Source organism: Schistocerca serialis, chromosome 2, assembly GCF_023864345.2.
Source record: "Schistocerca serialis cubense isolate TAMUIC-IGC-003099 chromosome 2, iqSchSeri2.2, whole genome shotgun sequence".
Taxonomy (NCBI): domain Eukaryota; kingdom Metazoa; phylum Arthropoda; class Insecta; order Orthoptera; family Acrididae; genus Schistocerca; species Schistocerca serialis.
In genome coordinates, this window is record NC_064639.1 from 758368513 (window position 1) to 758395443 (window position 26931).

At 42.4% G+C, this 26931-nt stretch overlaps 1 protein-coding gene across 1 annotated transcript in view; it reads left to right on the forward strand.

Moving 5' to 3' along the window:
- Positions 1–26931, forward strand: part of LOC126457965 (serine/threonine-protein kinase ATR) — a 359569-nt gene that overhangs the window by 82309 nt on the left and 250329 nt on the right. The window contains exons 8-10 of the mRNA XM_050094723.1: positions 4847–4962; positions 18745–18905; positions 22734–22961. Coding sequence (XP_049950680.1) covers positions 4847–4962; positions 18745–18905; positions 22734–22961 — 505 coding nt within the window. The remainder of the gene's footprint in view (positions 1–4846; positions 4963–18744; positions 18906–22733; positions 22962–26931) is intronic.

The following is a 26931-nucleotide window of genomic DNA, read 5'->3' on the forward strand; positions in this document are numbered from 1 at the left end:
TGGGGGAGAAGCTGTTGAGGTTCTGGAGGAATGAGGATAGGATATCTTCACCCTCAATCCAGATCACAAACAGTAAATCTGAACCAAGTGAGAGGTTTAGGATTCTGGGTGTTAAGGATGGTGCCATGCGGGTGCCCATAGCTGTACCCCAGATTTGTTTGTAGGTAATGCCTTCAAAGGAGAAGTAATTGTGGGTGAGGATATAGTTGATCATGGCGACTAGGAAGGAGGTTGTTGGTTTGAAATCTGTCTGGTGCTGGGAAAGGTAATGTTCAATAGCAGCAAGGCCATGGGCACTAGGGATGTTAAGAGTAAGAGGAAATTGGACTCGTAGTGGCGAGCAGGGCACTATGTGGTAAAGGAGCAGAAACTGTGGAGAGTTGGTGGAGGAGAAGATTACGTTTAATAGGCTGAAGGTGGTGGTCTACGAGAGCAGAGATTCTCTCAGTGGGAGCGCAGTAATTGGCCATAATGGGATGTCTTGGGTGGTTGGGTGCACGGATTTTGGGAAGCATGTAGAAGGTAGGAGTGCGGAGTGCCCTAGGGGTATGGAGAGAGATGGACTCCGGCTGGAGTTTCTAGGATAGGCCTAACGATTTGAGGAGAAACTGGAGGTCCAGTTGGAGTTCTGGAATGGTATCACTGTGGTTAGGTTTGTAGGTGGATGAATCTGACAGCTGGCAGAGTCCTTCTGCCAGGTAATCCCTGTGGTTCAAAACAGCAGTGATGGAGCCTTTGTCAGCAGCTAGGACTATAAGGTTGGGATCAATCCAGTTTTTGGTGGTGGATTGCGGTTTTTTCTGCCCATGTAAGGTTAGTTTGCATGTTGAGGGATTTGGGAAATGATGGTGAGGCAAGGTTCAAGGTTAAGAAATTCTGGAAAGTTAACAGGGGGTGATTGGGAGGCAGTGGAGTTGGATAACGGTTGCATGGAGGAGTGAACTGAGTCAGGCAATGTTCAACATTGGTCTTTGGTTGAATCTGATTAGTATGGTTGGTGGCAAAAAAGTGTTTCCACTCGAGGAACTGGGAGAAGGTCTTTAACAAGTCCCGTGGTTGAATATGGGAGTGAGGCAAAAGGTGAGGCCTTAGGAAAGGAATGATACTTCTACAGGGCTGGAGCTTTTGGAGGAAAGGTTCATGACTGTGTTAGGGTCTGTTTAGGTTCTGGATTCTGTGTGGTGGTGGGAGGGAGTTGTTGAGGGTGGAATAGACACAGTAGGGCTGCACAACAAGGTTTGTTTCTATGAGGGGATGGGAATGTGGGGAAGATTTGGAGGTTGTTGTAGAGGTGGTGGATTATGGTAGTCCAAGGCGGGAGTAGGAAGTGAACGAGGTGGAGAGTTTTTTGAGGTGGCATAGTGCGTGTTGCTCTAGCTCCTAGAGGGCAAGAGTTTCAGTATGTGTCACAGGAGCCAGGAACTTGGGATTGCATAGCAGAAGAATTTTGTGGATGGAGAGAAGGTAACTGCAAGGAGGTTTGAGTCTGATTGATGTGGTTTTGCAGGACTGTTTTGGGGAGGGTAAAGGATTGGTGTTATCTGAACATGGAGGGCATTGTGGAAAGAGGAGTGGCACCTGGAGATGGTTAATTTGATGGTAAAGTCATTTGGGAGGGATACCATGACCAAGGCAGCAATGCAGGAACAGTATGTGGGACTGGGCTCTGGCCAGCGATAAATAAGCTTTTCTGTATTGATGCAGATGGAAGGAGCAAGGATACGTCATGGTGGATAAAAATGAGTAAAAATACGCAAATAATGTAGAAGTCCGTCCAAAAAACATTTTACAAAAAAAACCGGTCAAACTCGTGGGAAAAATCACAAAAAGGATGAAATGGATGAAGTAAGGGGAAACAAGATTAAATCAGAGGGAGTAAGGCGATAGTGCATGCCAATTTCATTTGATTTTTGCCTTGAACTAACACACAGAATCCAGAAACTAAACAGATGCAAAACAGTCATGAACCTTTCCTCCAAAATCCCTAGCTCCTCAGAAATATCAGTCGTTTTCAAGCGTCTCACTTTTTGCCCCACTCACAAATTCAATCATCCAGGACTTTTCAAAGACTTTCTTTCTTGTGGCACCTGCAGTGGAAACACTTTTTTGCCACCAACCCTACCAAGCAGACTCAACCAAAGACCAATGTTGAATGCTGCCTGACTCTGTTCACTCCTCCATCCACCGTAATCCACTCCCACTGCCCCCAAACAACCCCCTGTTAACTTTCCAGAATTTCTTAACCTTGAACCTTGCCTCACCATCATTCCCCAAATCACCCTACACTCAAACTAACTATACACCCGCAGGAAGAACTGCAGTCGACCACTTAAAAACTGGTCATGACTTTATAATCCTACCTGCTGAAAAAGGCTCCACCACTGTTATTTTGAATTGCAAGGATTACCTAGCAGAAAGACTCTGTCAGCTGTCAGATTCATCCACCTACAAGCCCTGCCACAGTGACCCCATTCCAGAAATCCAGCAGAATCTCCGGTCTCTCTTCAAATTCTTAAGCCCATCCCAAAACTTCTTCCTGGAATCCATGTCTCTCCTCACCACTCCTTGCACTCGTACCTTCTACACGCTTCGTAAAGTCCATAAAACCAACCACCCAGGACGCCCCATTGTGAGTGGTTACTGTGCCCTCACTAAGAGATCTCTGCTCTCATAGCCCAGCATCTTCAGCCACAACCTACCCTCCTATATAAACGATACTAACCATTTCCTCCACAGATCATGTTCCTTTCTCTATTGACCCCAGCTCCCTTCACACTAACATCCCTAATGTCCATGGCTTTACCACTATTGAACACTACGTTTCCCATTGCCCGATGAATTCAAAACCAACAATCTCCTTCATAGTTGCCAGGACCAACAATATCCTCACCCACAATTACTTCGTTTTTGAAGGCATTACCTACAAACAAATCCAGGGCACCATCATATGCCAGCCTATTCTTGGGCCATCTAGAGGAACTCTTCCTAAACACCAGAACTCCAAACCCCTCACCTGGTTCAGATTCATTGGTGACACCATTGTGATCTGGATTGGGGACATCCTATCCACATTCCCCCTGAACCTCAATAGCTTCTCCACAATTTGCTTCACCTGGTCCTACTCAACCCAACAAGCCAACTTCCTTGTTGTTCACGTGTGCCTCAAAGACGGCCTCATCAGTACGTCAGTCAATATCAAACCTAATAATCACAAACAATTCCTCCACTGCGACAGCTGCCACCCATTGCATACCAAGGAGTCCTTTCCATACAGTCTAGCCACCCATCGCCATTGTATCTGTGGTGACGAGTAGTCCCCCTTGAAATGTACCGAGGGTCTCACTAAGGCCTTCAGATATCATAATTACTCTCCAAACCTTTTACAAAAACAGATCTCCCGTGCCTTATCTTTCCAGTCACACACCAGTTCCCAAAATCCCACTGTCTGCCACAGAGGAGAATTTCCCTCATGACTCAGTACCATCCAGCACTGGAGCAACTGAATTACATTCTCCTATACAATATCCTTGTCCATCCCTACACAAATCCTGCTCCCAACCTCTTGCCTCATGGCTCATATCCCTGTAATAGATGTTGATGCGAGACCTGTCTCATACATCCTCCCACCACCACCTGTTCCAGTCTTGTCACCAACATCACCTATCCCATCAATGGCAGGGCTACCTGTGAAACCAGTCATATGGTCTACAAGCTAAGCTGCAACCACTGTGTTGCTTTCTATGTGGGCATGACAACCAACAGAGTGTCTGTCTGCATGAATGGCCACTCACAAACTGTTACCAAGAAACAACTGGACAAGCCTGTTACTGAGCATGTCACCCAAAACACAACTTTCTTCATTTCAATGACTGCTTTACATGCTGTGTCATCTGGCTCCTTTCCACCAACACCAGCTTTCCTGGGTTGCCCAGGTGGGAACTCTCCCTGCAATATATCCTATGCTCCCATAACCCTCCTGGCCTTAACCTTCTTTAGTCGTCGTCCTTATCTATGTAGCCCCTTCGCTGTTTCCGTTCCACCACTATTCAGCCCTGTATTCCACCAATGCATGCAGTCTTCTTACTTCTTTCCTTTTCCGCTACCCCCACCCCCTCCCCTCCCCTGCTGCCCTCCATAAAACCTCCCAACTGCAACTAGCTGCCCATTCTGCCCACTCTACCCACTCTAACCTCTCTCCATCTCTTCCCTGTATGCTCCCACTAACAGCACTTTAGCATCCCCCACCTAAACACTGCTATATCTCCCCTTCCTTGTCCCATCATGTGCTTGCAATCTGGCTTCAGCTGCCAGTGTGTGTGTGTGTGTGTGTGTGTGTGTGTGTGTGTCTGTGTGTGTGTGCGTGTGCGTGTGCGCAATTAAGGTCTTGTTGGCTGAAAGCCCACTTTCTGACAGTCCTTTTGTTGTGCCTTTCTGTGACTCAGCATCTCTGCTATATGGTGAGTAGCAACTATCCTTTTCATAATATTGTTGCCTTCAATCCTGGATTTTCCATTGTTACATATTGTAAAAATGTGAATGTTTGCAAATTTGTCTGAACTAAAGTAGCATATCAGACCTAGTTGTACTTGTAACTAACTAGAGGCAAAATAAGAGTATAAGTATGCTTATCTCTGTGTGTTTGCTTTTAAATGTTGTAGCAGTGAAAGTAATGACAGCAGACTTCTCTTCCAGGTTGTATTATGTTATTATTAAAATGGTCTTCACATGTCACTATAATTCTGGTTTCTAAATTTAGATTTAGTGTTTGACTGTTTAAACAAAGTTGTTACGATAGCCTTTGTATTTTATTTGATCACTATTCTCCATCAATTTTTTTTTTTTCTAGATATTGTGTCAGAAACCCTGAACAATATTATTAGAAAAATACTTGGACGCACATTCCAATGGAAGCTGGAAAGACATTTTATAGAAGAGATTGCAGGGAAACTAGATTCTTGTAAAGTAAGTACCTAGCCCTTCTCTGCCTTTTACAGAATCTTCAAGACTAATTATACATTGGAGAAAATGTAGAAATTATGTTACATCATTCACTTTGGATTTATTTGAACAAGCTGACATTCACAAAATTGGAAGAAAATTTGACATACATAATCTGTAAGCACTTGGATTAGTCAATTTCTTTATTACTATTGCAGTAAGGTTTCTTGGATGGTGTGAAAATTTCATATGTTCTAAAAAGTTGAGAGTTGTTTAGCATTGTTTGGCATCCTAGTGCAGGAAGGATTGGTATGAGCCATAGTTTTTCGAACGGACAGTGGAGGCAATATGGGAGCCCAAGAAGTTCCAGAAAAGGCAGCTACAAATGTAACAAATACTTTCATTGATGCATCTGCACTGCACGATGCACCGGGTAAGTGGTCGACTGTCTGCTGAATTCTGCTTGGCTGGCTGCATGTAGGGTCCAAGATGCTGATGCGGATCTCCACTGAGTACTAGTGAGTTCAGTAGGTGCGCTGCCCATGTGCCTCTACACCAGCGGCATATATGTGACACTGACGTATCTGCTATGGCCCCGGGAGACATGCGGCTGTGTCATGGTGGTGGATGCGCATCATGCTGAGATGCCTATTCGGCAGCGGTGGACGACGGCTGGTGTGCCTGGGGAGTGACCTGCTGGGCAGGAATTGGCTGTGCCGCAGGTGATGACCTGTGAAGGGCTGTTGCACCAATACATAGAGATGTTGGCCTGCTGTGGCCTCAGACCGGTGACTTATACTGGCAAGTCCTTGTGGCATTCTCGTCTAGCACATCCTTGTTGTCCTGGTAGGGCTGCCCCAAATTAAGTTCCATTATAAAAATTTTCTGTACTTATAGTCGGCAGTGGCACACTTTTACATATCCTAAAACATCACTGCTCCTGCCAGTGTGTAAATATGCATTGCCCCTTGCTTCACGGGTCTGTGCATTATTGTTGAGTTTGCTGTTTCAGCAAGCTAACCTGTCTCACAACATTGTCTTGGCCTTGTTGAATTATTACAGTGACATCATCTCACATTTGGCTGTTGTCAGCACTTCTGCAGTACACTGCTCAGGCTTACACTAGAATGCCCATGTACAATGATGAGCCAAAAGATTATGATGACATGCTTAATAGGTTGTTTATCTGCCTTTGAAACGAAATGCATCACTTCTTCTGCTTATCAGTAATCTTGACAGTTCGTTGGTAGGTTTGTTGGGATATGAGACATTAGATGTGTAGGCACAGGTCATGTAATTTGCGTAAATAATGGGCTGATTTGCTTACGCGGTGATGGTGCCTGATAGCGACCCGGATGGGTTCCGTAGGATTTAAACCAGGTGAATTTGCTTGTTGTGGCATCAATGTGAGTTCACTTTAATGCTTCTCAAACCACTTTAGCACATTTCGGGCTCCAAGACACCGACGATTATACTGCTGAAAGATGACATCACAATTAGGGAAGACATCAAGCATGGGATGCAGATGGTTCACAGCTGTCAGTGTGTCTTTGATTACTACCACAGGTCCCCTGCAAGGCAGGAGAATCTCTCTCATAGCATATTACTGCTCCCACCAGCCTGTGTCCATAGCATGCTGCACATTTCGAGCCGCCGTTCACCTTAATGATGACATTAGTGGAGACGACCAGCGACCTAGTGCAGTAAAAATGTGATTCACCTGAAGGGCCAACACTTTTCCTTGAGCAGTGGCTGAATGCTGGTGGTCCCGTGCCCATTGCAGGTGGAACTGACGACATTGTGCGGTCAACATGCGAACACGTCGGAGTGGTCTGCTACAGAGCTCCATATTCAACAATGTTCGATGAACGGTGTGCTCTGAAACACGTCTGTGTGCACCAGCATTTTGCTCTTTCAGCGGAGATGTCACGAATCACCATCTGTCCCGCTTTACACAACAGACAAGCTTCCAAACCCCATGTTCTGTGAAGAGCCATGGATGTCCAACCAGTTAGCGCTTAATGGTAGTTTCACTATCCTTCTGACTCTCTCTGTAGACGATCATAGCAGTAGCACATGAACATTCAAACAGCCTTACCATTTTCGAAATAATCGTCCACAGGCTCTGCGTAATAATAATCCGCTCTTTGTCAGTGTTACTTACCTCAATGGATTTCCTCATTTGCAGCCCAGGTCTTCGCTTGATTGACACCCTGCCCGTGTCTGCACTGCTTACATACTTAAGTTACCACGTCGCATACCCGCAACACCAGCAGGTGGCATCCCGCATTGCAGTAGGCAATGGTCATAATGTTTAAGCTTGTCAACACATAGTCGGTGGGATTTAGCTAATAGTACCATTCCAAGGTGAAACTGGACCTCAAAACACCTGGAGCGAGGTGTTAATGCATTGCAAAATAGAGAGAGAAGAATACCAGGCAACATGTCAGAATGTAACAGAAATAGAAAAGATTACAATAAGACTGGAATAATCTTTAAAATAGGGCTTCTAATGTAGACAGTAAATGTATAAATTAGAAATATGGGATTTGGTGTGAGTTTTACTTGATGACCAGTTTCCACTTTTCAGTTGTAAGGTAAATACAATTTGACACGTGTCACATGAGGTCATGGAGAAGAGCTTGAGCATATTTCCTATAATCAAAACGGATGCGATATGTTCCTTAGAAGATAAAAGAAAATGAAGCTGCAAAAAATGAGTGCATGAAATGTATGCAACTATCACGTGGAATGGAAGCAACAGCCTGGAGGTAGCGGGGGAGGGGTAAGGGATAGCAGTTTACAGGAGGGGGGGGGGGGGGGGAGGTCTGTCTGGTGGGGGGAGGTCTGTCTGATGGAGGACTAGAATGCCAACAGATACAGTGTCAGGAGGTTATGGGGCAGGGAGGTGGGGAAATACAGTGCAAAAAAGGAGAGGAGCAGAGAAAATGGGTGTGTGCATTGGCACAGAGGGTGGCAAACAAAGAGGATGGGAGGCAAGAATGGGATGGAGGTCTTAGAATAGAGGTAGTGGAAACTGTTGGGTAGAGTATGTGGGGACAGTATGTTACCATAGGTTGTGGCCAGGATAATTGTGGTAGCAGAAAATGTGTTGTAGGGATAACTCCCATCTGTGCAGTTCAGGAAAGCTGGTAGTGCAGGGGAGGATCCTGATGGCTCGAGTAGTGAAACAGTCATTGAAATCAAGCATGTTACGTTCAGCTGCATGTTGCACCACAGGGTGGACTACTTTGCTCTTGGCCACAATTTGGCAGTGGCCATTCATCCTTGTGGACAGCTGGTTAATAGTCATACCAATATAAAAAGCTGTGTAATGATTGCAGCAGAGCTGGTAAATGACATGGCTGCTTCCATAGGTGGCGTGGCCCCTGACAGGTTAGGATAAACCTGTGGCAGGACTGGAATAGGAAATGCTGGCTGGCTAGCTTGGGTATGCACCGAAGCTGAAATCGTTATAGGTACAGAAAGCTGGCTGAAGCCAGAGATAAATTCTGCCGAAATTTTTACAAAGGCACAGACGGTGTTTAGAAAGGATAGATTGCATGCAACCGGTGGTGGTGTGTTTGCCGCTGTTAGTAGTACTTTATCCTGTAGTGAAGTAGAAGTGGATAGTTCCTGTGAATAATTATGGGTGGAGGTTACACTCAACAACCGAGCTAGGTTAATAGTTGGCTCCTTTTACCGACCTCCCGACTCAGCAGCATTAGTGGCAGAACAACTGAGAGAAAATTTGGAATACATTTCACATAAATTTTCTCAGCATGTTATAGTCTTAGGTGGAGATTTCAATTTACCAGATATAGACTGGGGCACTCAGATGTTTAGGACAGGTGGTAGGGACAGAGCATCGAGTGACATTATACTAAGTGCACTATCCGAAAATTACCTCGAGCAATTAAACAGGGAACCGACTCGTGGAGATAACATCTTGGACCTACTGATAACAAACAGTCCCGAACTTTTCGACTCTGTAAGTGCAGAACAGGGAATCAGTGATCATAAGGCCGTTGCAGCATCCCTGAATATGGAAGTTAATAGGGATATAAAAAAAGGGAGGATGGTTTATCTGTTCAGCAAGAGTAATAGAAGGCAGATTTCAGACTACCTAACAGATCAAAACGAAAATTTCTGTTCCGACACTGACAATGTTGAGTGTTTATGGAAAAAGTTCAAGGCAATCGTAAAATGCATTTTAGATAGGTACGGGCCGAGTAAAACTGTGAGGGATGGGAAAAACCCACCGTGGTTCAACAGCAAAGTTAGGAAACTACTGCGAAAGCAAAGAGAGCTTCACTCCAAGTTTAAATGCAGCCAAAACCTCTCAGACAAACAGAAGCTAAACAATGTCAAAGTTAGCGTAAGGAGGGTTATGCTTGAAACGTTCAGGGAATTCGAAAGTAAGATTGTATGTACCGACTTGACAGAAAATCCTAGGAAGTTCTGGTCTAACGTTAAATCAGTAAGTGGCTCGAAACAGCATATCCAGACACTCCGGGATGATGATGGCATTGAAACAGAGGATGACACGCGTAAAGTTGAAATACTAAACACCTTTTTCCAAGCCTGTTTCACAGAGGAAGACCACACTGCAGTTCCTTCTCTAAATCCTCACACAAACAAAAAAATGGCTGACATCGAAATAAGTGTCCAAGGAATAGAAAAGCAACTGGAATCACTCAACAGAGGAAAGTCCACTGGACCTGACGGGATACCAATTCGATTCTACACAGAGTACGCGAAAGAACTTGCCCCCCTTCTAACAGCCGTGTACCACAAGTCTCTAGAGGAACGGAAGGTTCCAAATGATTGGAAAAGATCACAGGTAGTTCCAGTCTTCAAGAAGGGTCGTCGAGCAGATGCGCAGAACTATAGACCTATATCTCTGACGTCGATCTGTTGTAGAATTTTAGAACATGTTTTTTGCTCGCATATCATGTCGTTTTTGGAAACCCAGAATCTACTCTGTAGGAATCAACATGGATTTCGGAAACAGCGATCGTGTGAGACCCAACTCTCTTTATTTGTTCATGAGACCCAGAAAATATTAGATACAGGCTCCCAGGTAGATGCTATTTTCCTTGACTTCTGGAAGGCGTTCGATACCGTTCCGCACTGTCGCCTGATAAACAAAATAAGAGCCTACGGAATATCAGACCAGCTGTGTGGCTGGATTGAAGAATTTTTAGCCATGTTGTTATCAATGGAGAGACGTCTACAGACGTTAAGGTAACCTCTGGCGTGCAACAGGGGAGTGTTATGGGACCATTGCTTTTCACAATATATATAAATGACCTAGTAGATAGTGTCGGAAGTTCCATGCGGCTTTTCGTGGACGATGCTGTAGTATACAGAGATGTTGTAGCATTAGAAAATTGTAGCGAAATGCAGGAAGATCTGCGCGTTTCGTCACAGGGTTATTTGGTAACCGTGATAGCGTTACGAAAATGTTTAGCAAACTCAAGTGACAGACTCTGCAAGAGAGGTGCTCTGTATTGTGGTTTAGCTTGCTCGCCAGGTTTTGAGAGGGTGCGTTTCTGAATGAGGTATCGAATATATTGCTTCCCCCTACTTATACCTCCCAAGGAGATCACGAATGTAAAATTAGAGAGATTCGAGCGCGCACGGAGGCTTTCAGACAGTCTTTCTTCCCGCGAACCATACGCGACTGGAACGGAAAAGGGAGGTAGTGACAGTGGCACATAAAGTGCCCTCCGCCACACACCGTTGGGTGGCTTGTGGAGTATAAATGTAGATGTAGATGTATGTTGTGCACCTGAGTCTTCCACAGGGATATGATCCTAGTGGCAGGGGGTTGTGATTGGGGGTGTTGTGAAGGTTGGGTGGGTGATGGAACACCACTTTAGGAGGGGTGGGAAGTATCTCGAGTAGGATGTCACTTGTTTCAAGCATGATGATAGGTAATCAAAGCCTTGGCGATAGATGTGTTACCATTGTTCCAGCTTGAGGTGGTACTGAGTGACGATGGGGGGGATGTGGCAAGTTGGAAAGGACAGCTTAGGCAGGGTTTAGGTGCTACAAGGAGTGGCTGAAGAGGAACACTGTGGGTAGGATAGGGCTTGGATAGCGATGCCCCGATGCAGCAGTAGGATGTCGGCCAGTTGGATAACTAATTTTTAATGAATTTTTGCATTCTGTATGTGGTTTTGTGTGTCTTTATTTATTTTTTACACATCTTTTCTCTTATTCAGCTCCTCTCACAAGTGTGAACACCTATCTTGACATTTATGTGTCATTCCCATTTCCTTTACACCATTCCTGTCACAATGGACCTCTGCTTCATCTTTCTGCACCAGTTCAGAAAAGTATCCCTTTCCCTGGCTAACACTCAGTCTCACATCCTATTCTTTTACTGCTGCTCGAACCATGGAATCCCTCCAAATGGTCTGACCATAAAATTTCCTTTCTCTGGATTCTACCCCTCCCTTCACAATGATCTTCAGTTTTTGATATTCTGGCACTCCCTAGCCCTCACAAACCTGGTACTGCAAAGTCACATCTCCATGGCACAAGCATTCCAGAAGCAACTGGGCTCACTCCACAACATACTGCTACTGTGAAACCCCTATTTCATACATCACATCTGTGAAATTGAATCCCTTGCTCTCCAGCACCTGGAGGAGCATTCCAGACACCACGCCCATACGTTATCCAATCTGCTGACATCCTGTTGTTGCCTCAGTGCACCACTATCCTACACCTACCCTACCAACAATGTTCCTCCTCATCCACCCCTCACAGCATCTAAGCCCTTCTCAGGTGACCTTTTCAACTTGCCACATCCCTCAAAACTCCCTACCAACAATCCACCAAATCCAGAGCTGAAATATTTCTATAACTGTGTTGTTAATCTTTCCACAAAAACAATCAGGTCCATAGAGGGTTTAGTACTAGCCAAAGGCCTCACCCTTAGCCCTACACCACAATTTAACTATGCTGGACTTGTCAAAGACCTACTGTCCTTTTCCTGATCCCTACAATGGAAACACTTCTATGCCGCCAGTCCCTCCAGCAAAAGCCAAAAAGCCAACCTTATTCCAACATTGTATCCTGCCTCTCCCAGTTCTTACCATCATCCAACAGTGATCCTCTCCCCTCCTCCCCCCTCCCCCCCCCCCCCCCCCTCCCCACCTAACCACCTGCTGGTCACTTTCCAGTAACTCCTGATAATACCTTAACTCCAACTTAGCCTCACCATCCTTTCTCAGATCCCTTACACAGAACACCAGCCTTTCAACAGAAGAAAGCATAGCCATACACAACCTCAAAATAAGTCCTGACCTAGTCATCCTCCCTGCAGATAAAGGTTATGAATCATAGTGACTACCTGGTGAAAGGCCTCCACCTATTACCTGACTCCTCCACCTATAAACTCTGCCAGGGTGATGCCGTCCCAGAAGTCCAACATAGCCTCCAATCCTTGCTTAAAGCCTCACCCTACGACACCTTGGACACCAACTTTCTACATGCTTCCCAAAACCCACAAACCCAACAATCCTGGATGCCCAATTGTGGCTGATTATTGTGCCCCCACTGAAAGAATTTTGGCTCTCATTGACCAACACCTCCAACTAATTACCCGTAATCTTGCCTCCCACACCAAAGATATAAATCAGTTTCTTCACCAACTTTCCATCATCCCCACTCCTTCAACTCCTGTATCCCCACTCACTGTTGACACCACCTCCCTGTACACCATCTACGCTCATGCTCTTGGTCTTACCGCTATTGAACACTCCCTTTCCCAACGCCCTTCAGACTCCAAACACACTACCTCATTCCTCATACGCCTTACTAACTTTATCCATAACCCACAACTACTTCTCCTGTGAAGGGAAGGCATACAATCAAATCTGCAGCAGAGCCATGGGCACCCACATGGTGCTCTCATATACCAACCTGTTTATAGTCCATCTAGAGAAGACCTTCCCAGCCTTACAAAATGCCAAACCTGAACCAGAGAAGGTTCAGGTTCATTGATGACGTCTTCATGATCTGGTCTCATGGTCAAGACAGCCTGTTTTCGTTCCTTCACAACATCAATACCTTCTCTTCCATTCATTTCACGTGGTCTCCTCAACCAAGCATGACACCTTCCAAGATTTTGACCTCCTCCTCTCTAATGCCTCCATCCACATCTCTGTCTACATTAAACCCACCAACCACCAACAGACATGCATTTCGACAGCTGTCATCCCCTTCACTCCAAAACATCCCCCAAACAGCCTGGCCACCCAGGGATGCATATCTGCAGTGATAAGAACTCCCTTGGCCAGTATGCTGAGGGTCACACCAAGGCCTTCACAGAGAGGCACTATCCCCCAGACCTTGTCTGGGAACAGATCTCCCATGCCATTTCCTTTCAGAGCCCGAATCCTCCCACCACCCCCAAGAACCAGCCACAAAGGCAAGCCTCCTTCCTCATCAAATACCCCCCTGGCCTGTAACAGCTGAACCACATCCTTCACCAGGGCTTTGATTACCTATCGTCGTGTTGATTACCTATCATAATGCCCTGAAATGAGGGACTTCCTATCAGAGATCCTTTCCATCTTTCCTAAAATGGTGTTCTGCCATCCACCCAACCTTCAAAACATTGTAGTCCATCCCTATGCCACTCCCAATCCCAGCCCCTGCCAGAAGGTTCATATTCCTGTGGAAGACCTAGATGCAAGACACAACCAATTGACCCCCCCCCCCCCTCCCCCAGCACTTCCTATTCCAGTCCTGTCACAGGTTTATCCTACCCAGTCAGGGCCCTGGCCACCTTTGGAAGCAGCCATGTCATTTACTAGCTTTGCTGCATCATTATACAGATTTTTATGTTGGAATGACTACCAACAAGCTCTCCACCAGGATGAATGGCCACTGCCAAACTGTGGCTAAGAGCCAAGTAGACCATCCTGTGACACAACATGTAGCTGAATAAAACATGCATGATTTCAATGGTTGCTTCACTACTTGAGCCATGTGGATCCTCCCCTGCATCATCAGCTTTTTTGAACTGTACAGACGGGAGTTATCCTCACAACAATTTTTTTGCTGCTGTAATTATTCTAGCCTCATCCTATGATAAAATACTGTCCTATCATCTCCTCCCATCCCCCCCCCCCCCTCTTCGTTTACCGCCCTCTGCCAATGCACCTGCCCATCTTTCCCCGCTCCTCTCCTTATCTGCTCTGTTTTTTCCCACCTCGCTGTCCCACAACCTCCTCATGCTGCACTTCTTGGCATTCTAGTCCCAGCACACTGCACCAGTCTGTACTCCTCTCTCTCTCCCCCCTTCTGTAAACTGCTATCCTTCCCCTCCCCTTCCAGATTGCTGCTTCCATCCCATCTAATAGCTGCATTCTGGCCCGAGCTGCTGGAGTTGGCAGTTCTGTGTGTGTGAGGGGTGTGTGAATGAATGATGGGTGTTTCTCTTTTTCTGACGAAGACTGTTGCCGAAAGCTTATCTGCTGGTGTCTTTCTATTGTGCCTGTCTGCAGCTTAATGTGTCATCTTTATGGTAAGTAGCATTCTGTCTTTTCATGCTTTGTTGATATTCCTAACTGTAGTTTCCATTGTTTGATTTTGCTTGAAATATATAATGCCTATCGAAGAATGCAGAATACTATAAACTTAACTACTTAACTAACTCTCTGTCTTCTTCTTCTTCTTCTTCTTTTTTTTTTAAGGGGAATTTATTTGTTACTGAATGCAGTGACATCTCTGTAAAGGATGAGAACAAAAGTCAAGGGGTCGTATTTCTTTCTTACTAACCCCTTAAGTCAGTATTTTATGCCTACGTCTCTTTCTTGTGGGTAGTTTCCCCTAGCATAGGCTGGCACAGTTGCACTACATGCCTTGCTCACTTTAACCTCATCATCTTTCAACCTCAGTGTGCTAACTGCTGTGCTAACTGCCACCTCACACAAAGTGTGCCACATTTATTGTGGATTTTTAATTTATGGGTGAAAATTAAAATGGCTTACAGTTGACTGTGATGTATTGAAAATTAAAGTATGTTATATTTTCACAAAATGAAAAATCGCTTTCTTTGCACCTGAAGAAATTTCACATTATGCACGTGAGTAAGATGCCTCCTCCTTTTGTACATACATCTGTTGGTCTTTGTTTTGTGCTTCTTACCTTGGTAAGAAGCCCAAGTAATGCCTGTGCTATAAGACAAGTTGTTTTTGGTGTTAGAGGAGGGTATCCAACTGACTACCCATATAGTGGAGAGAATACAGCCAACTGAATAAAATGTTCTCGGCTTTCCAGCCGCGTCAATTGGTTAAAACTACACGAGCTTGGCCGAAAGCTCGTGTAGTTTTAACCAGTTGACGCGGTTGGAAACCCGAGAACATTTTATTAAATGTTATCGCCGCGAGACTCTGCATTAATACAGCCAACTATTTACCGAATTGCAGTTTGAAATCACTCCTGTCCAGGGGTTCCATGTTCTTGTTGTAATTTGTGACTATACAACTTTTGCACTACATATTCTTTGCATTTACTTTTACAAGCACATTTCCATGGTGCTGACTATTATCATATCTATCTTGTTCCATTTTATGACATCTTCTTGTTTCTGTATGCAGTTATGTTTTCTCCTGTCTTCTGTATTTCATTTTCCATGAAGTCTGGGAACTTCTTTCAGTCGTGCTGCACTGTGCCAACATTGGTAAATGTACATGTTAGTTTGTTTACCAATCTGGGCAATTGTATCAGTTATAGAGATAAATACAGTAAACTCTTTGCTGAGCAAATCTTCAGCGAGTCCTAAAACTATTTGAGAAGCTGTTTTCAGGGTAGTGTTTGTCATATTACCCAGTGCATTTCCTTCCTAGGTTGCTTGATTATAGCAATGAACTGTCATGGCATACTTCTATTTCCTTTCTGATATGTGCGTTCCACAGTGATTACTATAATGACTGATTGCTATTATGACTCATTAGTGTTGGCTGACTGGGTGATACCAACCAACTATGATTACAACATTCATGTTGTTGAAGAATTCATTACTTCTCAGCATGCAATGAAAGCAGTGATAAACATTTTAGGTATATATGTAAGTCCAGTTAAAGAGATACATAATAATTATTCTCAAAGCAAAAGACAGTGAAGTCCAACTATAAATGCTCATAATAATTATCATTCTCAAAGCAGTAGAGATATGGAAAAAACAAGCTAAATAGTAATTTAAGAAGTGATCAAAGGAGAGTACAATGTATGGTCATTATCAGTAGTATACTGAAAAAAATTTAAAGCCTTACACGATGAAGAACCAGCTCGGTAATTATCAAAAATAGTGGAAATATTCATCAGACAATGGCCATTAAATGATTCCATTCAGAACTGATGTCCATTGATAAAAACAGTATGAGGTGTGACCTCCATGGTCATGAATACATTCTTGTATTCGTTGTGTCATTTAAGAAAACTGCTTCAGGATGTCATCTTGAGGAAGTTCTTATCATGCCTCAAACATGCTGTACCAATTCACAAAGATTGCTGGCAGGAGGTTCTTATGAAGGTCTACATCTTTCCATTGCATCCCAGAGTTACTCTATGGGTAACAAATCAGGGGACTGGTCAGAGCAGTCAAGAATCTGTACTTTCAAGACATTTGTGGTGTGAAGTGCAGTTTAGTGCCTTTCATTATTCTGCTAGAATATTCCATTTGGTACCACAGTCATGAAGGGTATCACAAGAGGATTTACTATTCTCGTGACATACTGATGTGCATTCAGCCCCTTTTCAGCAGTTCCAAAACAGTCTTATTTTTGTATCTAGTATCTCCCCACAGAATGATTTTAGGAGTTGGAGAGGTACGAGTCTTGAGAATTACAGCTTCCTGTGACGTTTCACAAGGTTGTCTACAGATATGTTGGTGTTAATCTGAACACCACAAGCACAAATGAAACTAATTGTTGTGTATAAAAGTGCAAAGTGGAGAATGCATGAATTTGGCACGTAGGTGGTTCAGTGACAGCTTTACACTAGTATGCCGCATATGACCACTGTAGTGATCACTCAAAACAATGAAAGTTAGGGAGCATATTGAGACACATCTTCCACTTAGGGTGGCCAGCAGTACATCATCACGTGTCAAAGCCAAACTTGTAGTATTGGTGAGCTCAATGCTCAGCCTGTCCAAGGATTTTTTTTCCAGTTACTTACTGCCTCTTTTAAATCTGATAATGATTTTCATGTGTGTAAAACTCCAAATTGCAGTAAAGTTTAGAGTCCACATTAAATTGTAGGTCTTATAAGTGGCTGGGTGAGCCAGTTTAAAAGTCTGAGGATGGCAAGGGCATTAAAATCAACCTACCGGTTGTGAGTGGTTTGGCATATATTACATCCAGCACTTCTTGGCATTCTAGTCCCAGCACACTGCACCAGTCAGTACTCCTCTCTCTCCCCCCTTCTGTAAACTGCTATCCTTCCCCTCCCCTTGCAGATATTACATCTGAGATAACAGGCCTCAAAGAGGGCAACCTGCTTTTGATTTAGCATGCCCCAAAAGTGCACTTAATCATACTGACAGTTTGTATTTTTTGCAATACCTTTTTTGTGTCTGTTTATCTGTCCTCCTCCTCTCTCAGATGGGAATAGCACACTACAAATAACTCTGAATACACTCTATTAAGGAGAGCAGATTCAAACAAATTATAATTATTTTATAAATATTTATTTTTAATTAATTCATTGTTTATTTTCTGTAATTGTGTTGTGTTTAGTGACACAACGAAGCACAGACTATGTTTTATTTGTCTCATGCAATTTGGTTCTTAATACGTACTTGTGATTTTAAGTTAAATATTATTTTTCTTTTCATCACATGTTCTTTTCATTATGGGCCAGCTTAATCAAATATTATTTAATTATAATTTACAGAACTGGTACAAGGTGGTAAAAGTGTAGAAGCAGTTATTGAGTCCAATCATATAAATAGGTTGTTTTTCAAATCTACTTTTTTATAACTGTAGCCAATTTTAAAGCGATTTATTTAAAAGCATGATCTTAATTCTTAAAAAAGCTTGAGAGTTGTGAGATAAAAATGTCTGGATTAAAGACTGGAATATTTTGATTTAAAGGCACAAAGCCTTTAACTGTACTTATTATATAAAATGATGTATAATTACTGTGTTGAAATTTGTCTTTGGGAGATTTACTAAAGACACGCACACACACACACACACACACACACACACACACACACCAACCATCATGTGAAACTTCCTTCTTTGCAGATTAAAACTGTGTGCTGGATGGAGACTTGAACTTAGGACCTTCGCCTTCCATTGGCATGTGCTCCAGCAAACGAGCTACCCAAAGCACAACTCACGACATGGCCTCACTGTTTTACTTCTGCCAGTACCTTGTCTCCTACCGTCCTAACTTCACAGGAGTTCTCATGTGAAACAAGCGGGACTAGTACTCCTGTCTTCCAGGAGTGCTAGTTCTGCAGGGTTTGGGGTGGTAGGAGACGAGGTACTGGCAGAAGTAAAACAGTGAGGACAAGTTGTGAGTCGTGCTTTGGGTAGCTCGTTTGCTGGAGCACATGCCCATGGAAGGCAAAGGTCCAGAGTTCAAATCTTGGTCTGGCATACAGTTCTAATCTGCCAGAAAGTCTTATATCAGCACACACTCCATTGCAGAGCGAAAATATCATTCTGGAAATCACCATGTGTTTCTAATATTTTCTAATATTCTTCTATTTTTGTTCTGGAGCAACATTCTATGACAGTACTTAAAAATTAGTTTTTTTCTATTTTTCAGTATGGGAGGGCTATTATTGTATGCTGCATTGTTAAAGAATTGGCAGAGATGCCTGACTACCAGAATAACACTATATATTTGGATGAAAGCCGCAAAAGTGTACTAGGACATTTTGAAATGCAAAAAAAATTACTCCGGAATGAGTCTCTACAGAAACCAAGGTGAATCAGCTATGTTTGTGTTCATTAGTATGCTTTATATTTAGAGCCCCATTGTAAGTTTTAATAATCTTCGGTGAACCTTCAGCATTCTCTCCGTGCAGCTATTTTAGAATAATATTCTGCAGTGGTAACTAATGTGAGTGCTAAAGTCGTGACAATTCCATGGTTGTATGAATCTTTGAGTGAGACTTTGATATTAAAATGAGATTTGAAATGTGTAGTACTACACTATTGGCCGTTGCAATTGCTACACCACGGAGATGACGTGCTACAGACGCGAAATTTAACCGACAGAAAGAAGATGCTGTGATATGCAAATGATTAGCTTTTCAGAGCATTCACACAAGGTTGGCGCCGGTGGCGACACCTACAACGTGCTGACATGAGGAAAGTTTCCAACCAATTTCTCATACACAAACAGCAGTTGACCGGCGTTGCCTGGTGAAACGTTGTTGTGATGCCTCGTGTAAGGAGGAGAAATATGTACCATCACATTTCCGACTTTGATAAAGTTCAGATGGTAGCCTATCAGGATTGCGGCTTATCGTATCGCAACATTGCTGCTTGAATTGGTTGAGATCCAGTGACTGTTAGCAGAATATGGAATCGGTGGGTTTAGGAGGGTAATATGGAATGCTGTTCTGGATCCCAACGGCCTCGTATCATCAGCAGTAGAGATGACAGGCATCTTATCTGCATGGCTGTAACAGATTGTGCAGCCACATCTCGATCCCTGAGTCAACATATGGGGATGTTTGCAAGACAACAACCACCTGCACAAACAGTTCGATGACGTTTGCAGCAGCATGGACTATCAGCACGGAGACCATGGCTGTGCTTACCCTTGACACTACGTCGCAGACAGGAGCGCCTGCAATGGTGTACTCAACGATGAACCTGGGTGCACAAATGGAAAAACGTCATTTTTTGGATGAATCCAGGTTCTGTTTACAGCATCATGATGGTTGCATCTGTGTTTGGCGACATCGCGGTGAACGCAAATTGGAAGCGTGGATTCATCATCGCCATACTGGCGTATCACCCGGCATAATGGTATGGGGTGCCATTGGTTACACGTCTTGGTCAGCTCTTGTTCGCATTGACGGCACTTTGAACAGTGGCTCTACCCTTCATTCAATCCCTGCAAAACCCTACATTTCAGCATGATAATGCACCACTGCGTGTTGCAGGTCCTGTACGGGCCTTTCTGGATACAGAAAATGTTCGACTGCTGCCCTGACCAGCACATTCTCCAGATCTCTCACCAATTGAAAACGTCTGGTCAGTGGTGGCAAAGCAACTGGCTCGTCACAATATGCCATTCACTACTCTTGATGAACTGTGGTATCGTGTTGAAGCTGCATGGGCAGCTGTACCTGTACACGCCATCCAAGCTCTATTTGACTCAATGCCCAGGCGTATCACGGCCGTTAATTACAGCCATAGGTGGTTGTTCTGGGTACTGATTTCTCAGGATCTATGCACCGAAATTGCGTGAAAATGTACTCACATGTCAGTTCTAGTATAGTATATTTGTCCAATGAATACCCGTTTATCATCTGCATTTTTTCTTGGTGTAGCAATTTTAATGGCCAGTAGTGTATTTGTACTTAGCACCTGCAGACAGTTTTCGACAATAAAAGCATCATGATACTTTTATTTTTTGCATTCTAGAAATCTACTTCCTATAGTGTTTTGATTATGAGCAACAGTTTGTAAGCATGTGAAGAATATTCTTAATCTCGGAAAATATTGCATTAATGAAAGTAACAACAGTTCTTTGTATGCATTACTTGAATTTTATTTCAGATGTACCCATTCCTTCTTGTGTGCTAGAGAGATGATCTGCTGGACAGTTTTAGAAAGTTTTAGAGAAAGCTTCCTCTTCTCATATTGTTTTTTGCCTGTGACACTTGTTGCACTTGGAACACTAGTTATACTTATTTCCAATGTAACCTCATTTTATGTTGTTCACAGCCATCTCAGTGGGATGAAAATCTGTTATGAACTGTGACAAACAAGTTATTGTCAACAGGTCAGTTCAATCACACTTCAGTCTACCCGAAAAAAGTCCTGCATACTGTAGGTTCACGCGGAAAGATTGTGAATAACAGACATTACGGAATATGCTGTGTAACGTCTGGGTTTATGAAAAATGCCTTAAATTAGATTTGATATTTTCAAACTGAGATTCCTCAGTCTTAATATTTGTGTGTGCATGACATGTATCTTGAGTTGATAAATGCAGTAAACTCTGAAAATGTAATTGTCAAGTTGCTGCTGCTTGAGAGCCACCTACCTCCGCTTCTCCAGCCTTCCATTATCTCACATGTCTCCTTCTTCTTTATGTTACTCCCTTGCAGTTTTGACACTGTTTTCGTCTTTCCCCACACCTATGAACCATAGCAACCACTCATAAATGATCAGCAGCCTCCACTATCTGCTGTATTCAATTGTATTCATGAACCAGTGGCAGCTCCGCTGGGTGGCAGAGGCTTCTCCCAGCCTTACAGCTCCACACTCACTGCCTGTAGTAAATGACCGCGAAATATTATTGTAGAATGTTTTAAATGTCTGCTGGATCTGAAAGGATCAAGTGGTTCAGGGAAGAAATGTCAGGTATAAATTGAGAAATGGTTACTGTCAGTGAAGAAGCGGTTGAGATGAAAAAGCAGAACCGTTGAACCAACTGGATGCACCATTAAATGGCGGTATGGATCAGTCAGAGGAGAGGGCAGAATGGAGATTTAAGGAAGAACGTGAGCTGAATAAAAGGATCTGAATTGTGGAAGATGTAATAACTGTAAGCATTAGGCAGTTCCACAGTTGAAAGGTGAACTGGATGTGTTAAAGGGCAGAACTCAAAGTTTAGATGATAGGCTTGCTTTCAAGAGAGAGAGAGAGAGAGAGAGAGAGAGAGAGAGAGAGAGACACTTAGAACTAAGATGAATTCTGGTGTGAAATGAAATGCCAGTTGTAAATTTACCCTGAAAAATAATTTTGGTGCCTACTTAGCATCATTAGAGAGTAAGGTGAAGATTCTTGCTAGTAAAGGTTTGAGGATAAGTGAAATAAAACTCGTGTGTTTTGATAAAGGAAAACTTAAAATTAAGTTTAGTTTGTGTGGAATCTGAATTTTGTGTGCAATATGTGGAAGAACTGAAGTGTTCACTAGATAAATTACTGAACTAGTCATGGCTAAAAGAAAAATTAGAAAATCATAGCTTTATATTTGATATTGATGGAATAATTTTCTATGATATGTAATGTGTATCAATTTACAGTGACCAGTTACATTAATGACTATAATCCCAGTATTCTATGTTCTTTTGGCAAAGATTGATAACAGGTGAGACGAGGAGGGCTGGAGTCGAAGAAAACTCCTGGCCTCAGATACCGTTAGCCCCTGACCCACACCCACCTGCATCTCTGTATCTGTACCTCCTGTTTCGCTCTTTTTATACTCGCACTCTCCTTTCCGCAATCTTCCTCTCCCTCTGCTATACCTGCAGTCTCTCCCTCTCTATCAACTCAGCCACTTCATTGTGTGCTCCATGGAACTTCCACTGCTAGCACCAGACCTGTCTTACCAGTGCCACATTCCTATTCCATCCTCTTCCTGCCTCTCCGTCCCAGCTGTAGCCATCTACGTTAATGTGTGTGACTTTCTATTTTAGTTTCATTGCATGCAGTTGAATGTGTTTTCTTCTGTATTATATAATATCTTTTTGCATAATAGAAAGAACTTGCATTATTCATGATTTATTTAGTTATTCCAGCTGATGCAGAAGTTGAATTCTGGGTCTTCATTTATTGTTGTTTTGACAGGATATTAGCTGCAATGGGAAGCAGAACGTGGTCATCACTGCTTAAGCGTCTGGAGTCAACTCTGAAGGATTTATGTGAGGAGGAACATCTAGTTACAGATTCACAGACTTTAAATGCTGTTGTGCATCTTAAATTTGCTCACATTATTACAGCATGTGCTGCAGAGGTGGGCGAACACTTACATGGCATCTACTTGGATGTTGGAGAGATTATTTTCTATGGAGAAAGGTGGGTGGCCTAGTAAATATGCTTCTTCACTTTTATATTACAGAAAAAATGCTTATGCTATAAAAAATAATTTATGAGTTACGTCTTGCATCAGTACATAAATCAATGAAACATAAAAAAAGAAATAAATATTTGGTATTCTCTGCTATTAGTCAGAATCTTACACAGACACAGATTACGCCCATGCGTATTTCGGACAGAGGCTTTCTCATCTATCCTCTCATTCTACCCTATCCTTGTATTGACACTGATGGAGTCCTGGTGCCTCTCCAAGCAGATGATGGAATGATTCTGTTTACACGGATTGTGCTCCTGCTTTTGTGATCTTTCTCAGGTGGGGTGGGGGGGCAAAAAAAAAAAAAAAAAAAAAAAAAAAAGGTGAAGCGAGATATCGTCAAATACTCTTCGAAGAAGTGGTTACATTATGACAAGTTCCTGTAAGACAAAAACATCCAGTGAAATGGTGTAAGACTGTCAATTATATGTTAGACATGTGTTCGTTCCTGATATCTCCTTAGTAAGGAAGATATTTTCTTACAAGTATTTCTGCTGTTGAGAATGTGGAGCATCTGCTAATGACAGGCTGGAAGGGCTTTCTCTATGTCCTCTACTTGTATATGTATCTCCTCTCTTTTCTATGGTACCTGTGTTTGATATTTGTTGTAGCACATGCTGAAAATTGGTTGAAAACCAAGCTTTAACTGCTAAAAAATGAGTACAATTTCTTATAAAGTCAAACTGAACTGTCAACGTATGTTAGCGGTAAATCAGTCCTCCTGGGAATGGAGGTGAAATACTTGGAAATGTATCATAGAATGTTAAAAAAAAAATGCACTTGATTAAAGCTTTCAACTTATTTAATTTGATAGTTAAAAGTCGTTGTTAGCCATAACTTAAAACATCTGCATCCTATCTCCTGTACTGGACGTTAATCAATTTTTGAATGATGGTGGCTGACGACAGTGATAAAACTCTGCTACATTGAAGTAAGAAGTTAGTATTATGGTTGGTATTACTGCTCACCAAGTGGTGGAAGGAGAAAACTTGTATAAAAGTTAAGTAAAAGTGCAAGCTTTCACAACCAGTGGTTCCTTCTAGCAGAAGGATTGAAGGGAAAGGAAGAGGGAATGAAGGTAAAGGACTGGTGAGTTTTAGGAAATGGGGAGAGTTCAGAAAAGGCACCCAGTACCCCAGATCAGGGGAGACTTACTGGATGGGATGAGAAAGAAAGACTAATTGTTGGGGACTGTACCAGATAAGATTTGAAAACTGTAGAACGTAAAGGTGGAAGGAAGGGGAATAAGCAAGAAAGAGATTACTGACAAAACATCGTAATGTCGCTAGGCAATGAAAAACTCGTAACTCAAATTGGTCAAATTTTACAGGAGAAACAAAAAACTAATTATTGAAATCACATGGGGACCTGATTAGTCAAATGTAGTGGTTTCTGCTACACAATATGGATCCGGTCATTGGTACATAAGACTTTATTATGCACTTCAAATTGTCTGCCAGTTTTTGGAGTTACAAGGTTTTCACAGTTATTTTTTTTGGCAGTAATGGAGATAAGAGGCATGTAATGAGTGCACGGTTAAGAACTGAAATGAATGAATGTTTAATTTGTTTTAAAAAATACATACTTAGCTAAACTTTGCATTATTTGTGTATTACGAAACATCTGTAAGGATACATTGTTGCAGATATAAAGTGAAATGAATAATTTCACATTGATCAAAATATTGGAATCTGAATGTTAATAAATGACAATGTGTAAAAAACATAGAAGCAATGTTGTTAGCTTTAATTAAACTTTTATTACTGTAAACAATTGTGCAGTTTATTAACATTTACTGTTGTTACTATTGCTGCTACTATCACAATCACAGTCATAGGTGGCTGTAAACAAGTTTATTTTTGGCTGCATTTTTTTTAGGCACGGACATGTTCTCTCATTACAAATGTGAGGCAGTGTGTCATAAAATGAATGCACATTCTTAGGAAGGACCAGCTTTAGTTGTTGCAAATGCATTAACTTTTCTGCACTGATCTTTAGTGGTGAACTGTAGAGAGGGGGCACTGTACATGAGCTGGATATGTGTGACATCGTTCTTGGAATGTTTCCCATGTATCGCTGAATTTCAATTTATATTCCATTTTTCCGGAGAGATCATACTTGAGACACCGGATATCAGTCACTGTTGGATCCCCAATTTTGGATCCTGGCCGAATAGACAAATACAATGAGAGTTTATCATAGGACTTGAAAAACGTGTGGTCCAAATAATTGACAACATAAAGTCTATGACTTTGTCTTGCGGTAGTACAAACTTCTACATAGCCAGCAGGAGTATAAATGTGTCTGTTTTTTAACCTCCTTTCTATGGTGGAGTGCATAGAATCACACGCCATTTGAGTGTGACCTTTCTCCAGAAATTTTTGCACTATTGTAATGCCTTTCTGATTGGCGAGATGAGCCAGTGCATTACTCATGACTGAGTTTCGACTCTGGTACGTGCATCCGTCGCTATAGAAAATAGCTTCTGAATCATTTTGGACATACGTTTCTATAAAATGCACAAGTATACTGGCAAATTCCTAAGCTGTTAGTCCACCTTCACTCTCGTGTCAAAGGTAACAATAACCATCATTACTTTTTAAATCATAAGTGGTAAAGTTGTGGACCTTTAGTTTGCTTTTATAGCACAGTGCAGATGCTTTTAGTCTGGGAGAAAGCAGAAGTGCTTGAAGGTCCACAGTGAACACTCTAGCTGGTCCTAATTTATCACTATTTTTCACTTCCCTTGCCTCAGTTTTTCGGGCCATATGCAAAGAGTATTCATTGTCTGAGAGATTGCCTGTCTGGTGAGAACAACAAAGATCGCACTGGTCCTTTTTAGGCGAAAATAAGTTAAGATTATTTTCATCGAATAACTTGCAGAACTGTTTCTAAGCAGCTGGGATTTGTCCTCTTTTCTTGCAAAATTCCTTATATTCCCTATGTAGTTCTGATTTACTCTGCCAGTTAGGTTCCAAGTAGAGTTTTGTGGAAGAACGACGGCAGTTATGCGATTCCAGTTTCGGCAACTCTGCAAAAAAATCTGATGCTGATTGTCGTCCACCTGAAACTTTCGTCGGTCTCTCCTGCATTTGAGGCCCTTCTGCAAGTGTTCTTCCTGATGCACTAGATGGCCATTTTCTGACACTCCATTCGCCTAAGCACAAAATATTCAGAAACATAGTCTTGCAGACAGTTTTTCTCTGTCATTCTATTACAAAATTGTAATATAGTGTGTTAGAATGGTGAGATTTATTAGATTCTGAATTATTTCTGTGTCTTTTAACTGGAACGTAATAGACATGGCTTCTAACAAAAAATTTTCTTTCACCCCAAGACATATCCTGCCAGAAATGATGAAAAATTACCTGTCTCTGCTCTTCTGTAATATCCTTGCAATCCCTGTTCCGATTTAAGGAAGAATGTTTACAAGTACATCGTGGTTTCATTTCCCTCCTTCTCCTGCTCATTGTTGGTCTCTTTTTGCCAAACTCATCTTTTTGCATTCCTAAATAATCCTGTCCTCTCATACGTTTTTCTTTCTGCAAACTTTGAAGTGATTGATTTCTTTTCCTTTCGTGGCGCTGCTTAGTACTTTTTACTCCCACATCAACTTCGTCATCGTCGTCTTCCGTGCTGTTGTTACTGCTATGGTCATTTTTGTTTTTACCTGGATCATACACATCGCTACTGCCACTGGAGATATCATCCTCGCTGCTGTTTTCGAAAAGACTTTCAAACTCAGAAGTGGAATTCGCCTATGTAGTGGCTTCTTTTTCCGCATTATCTGTAGTGTAAACAATAATGTCATCAATAATATTTATATAAATATTTAAATAATTTAATCACCTCAACTTTCAAACAAGGATTTTACTTGAAGTTACCACACTATAAACTACGGCTTACCTTCATTTT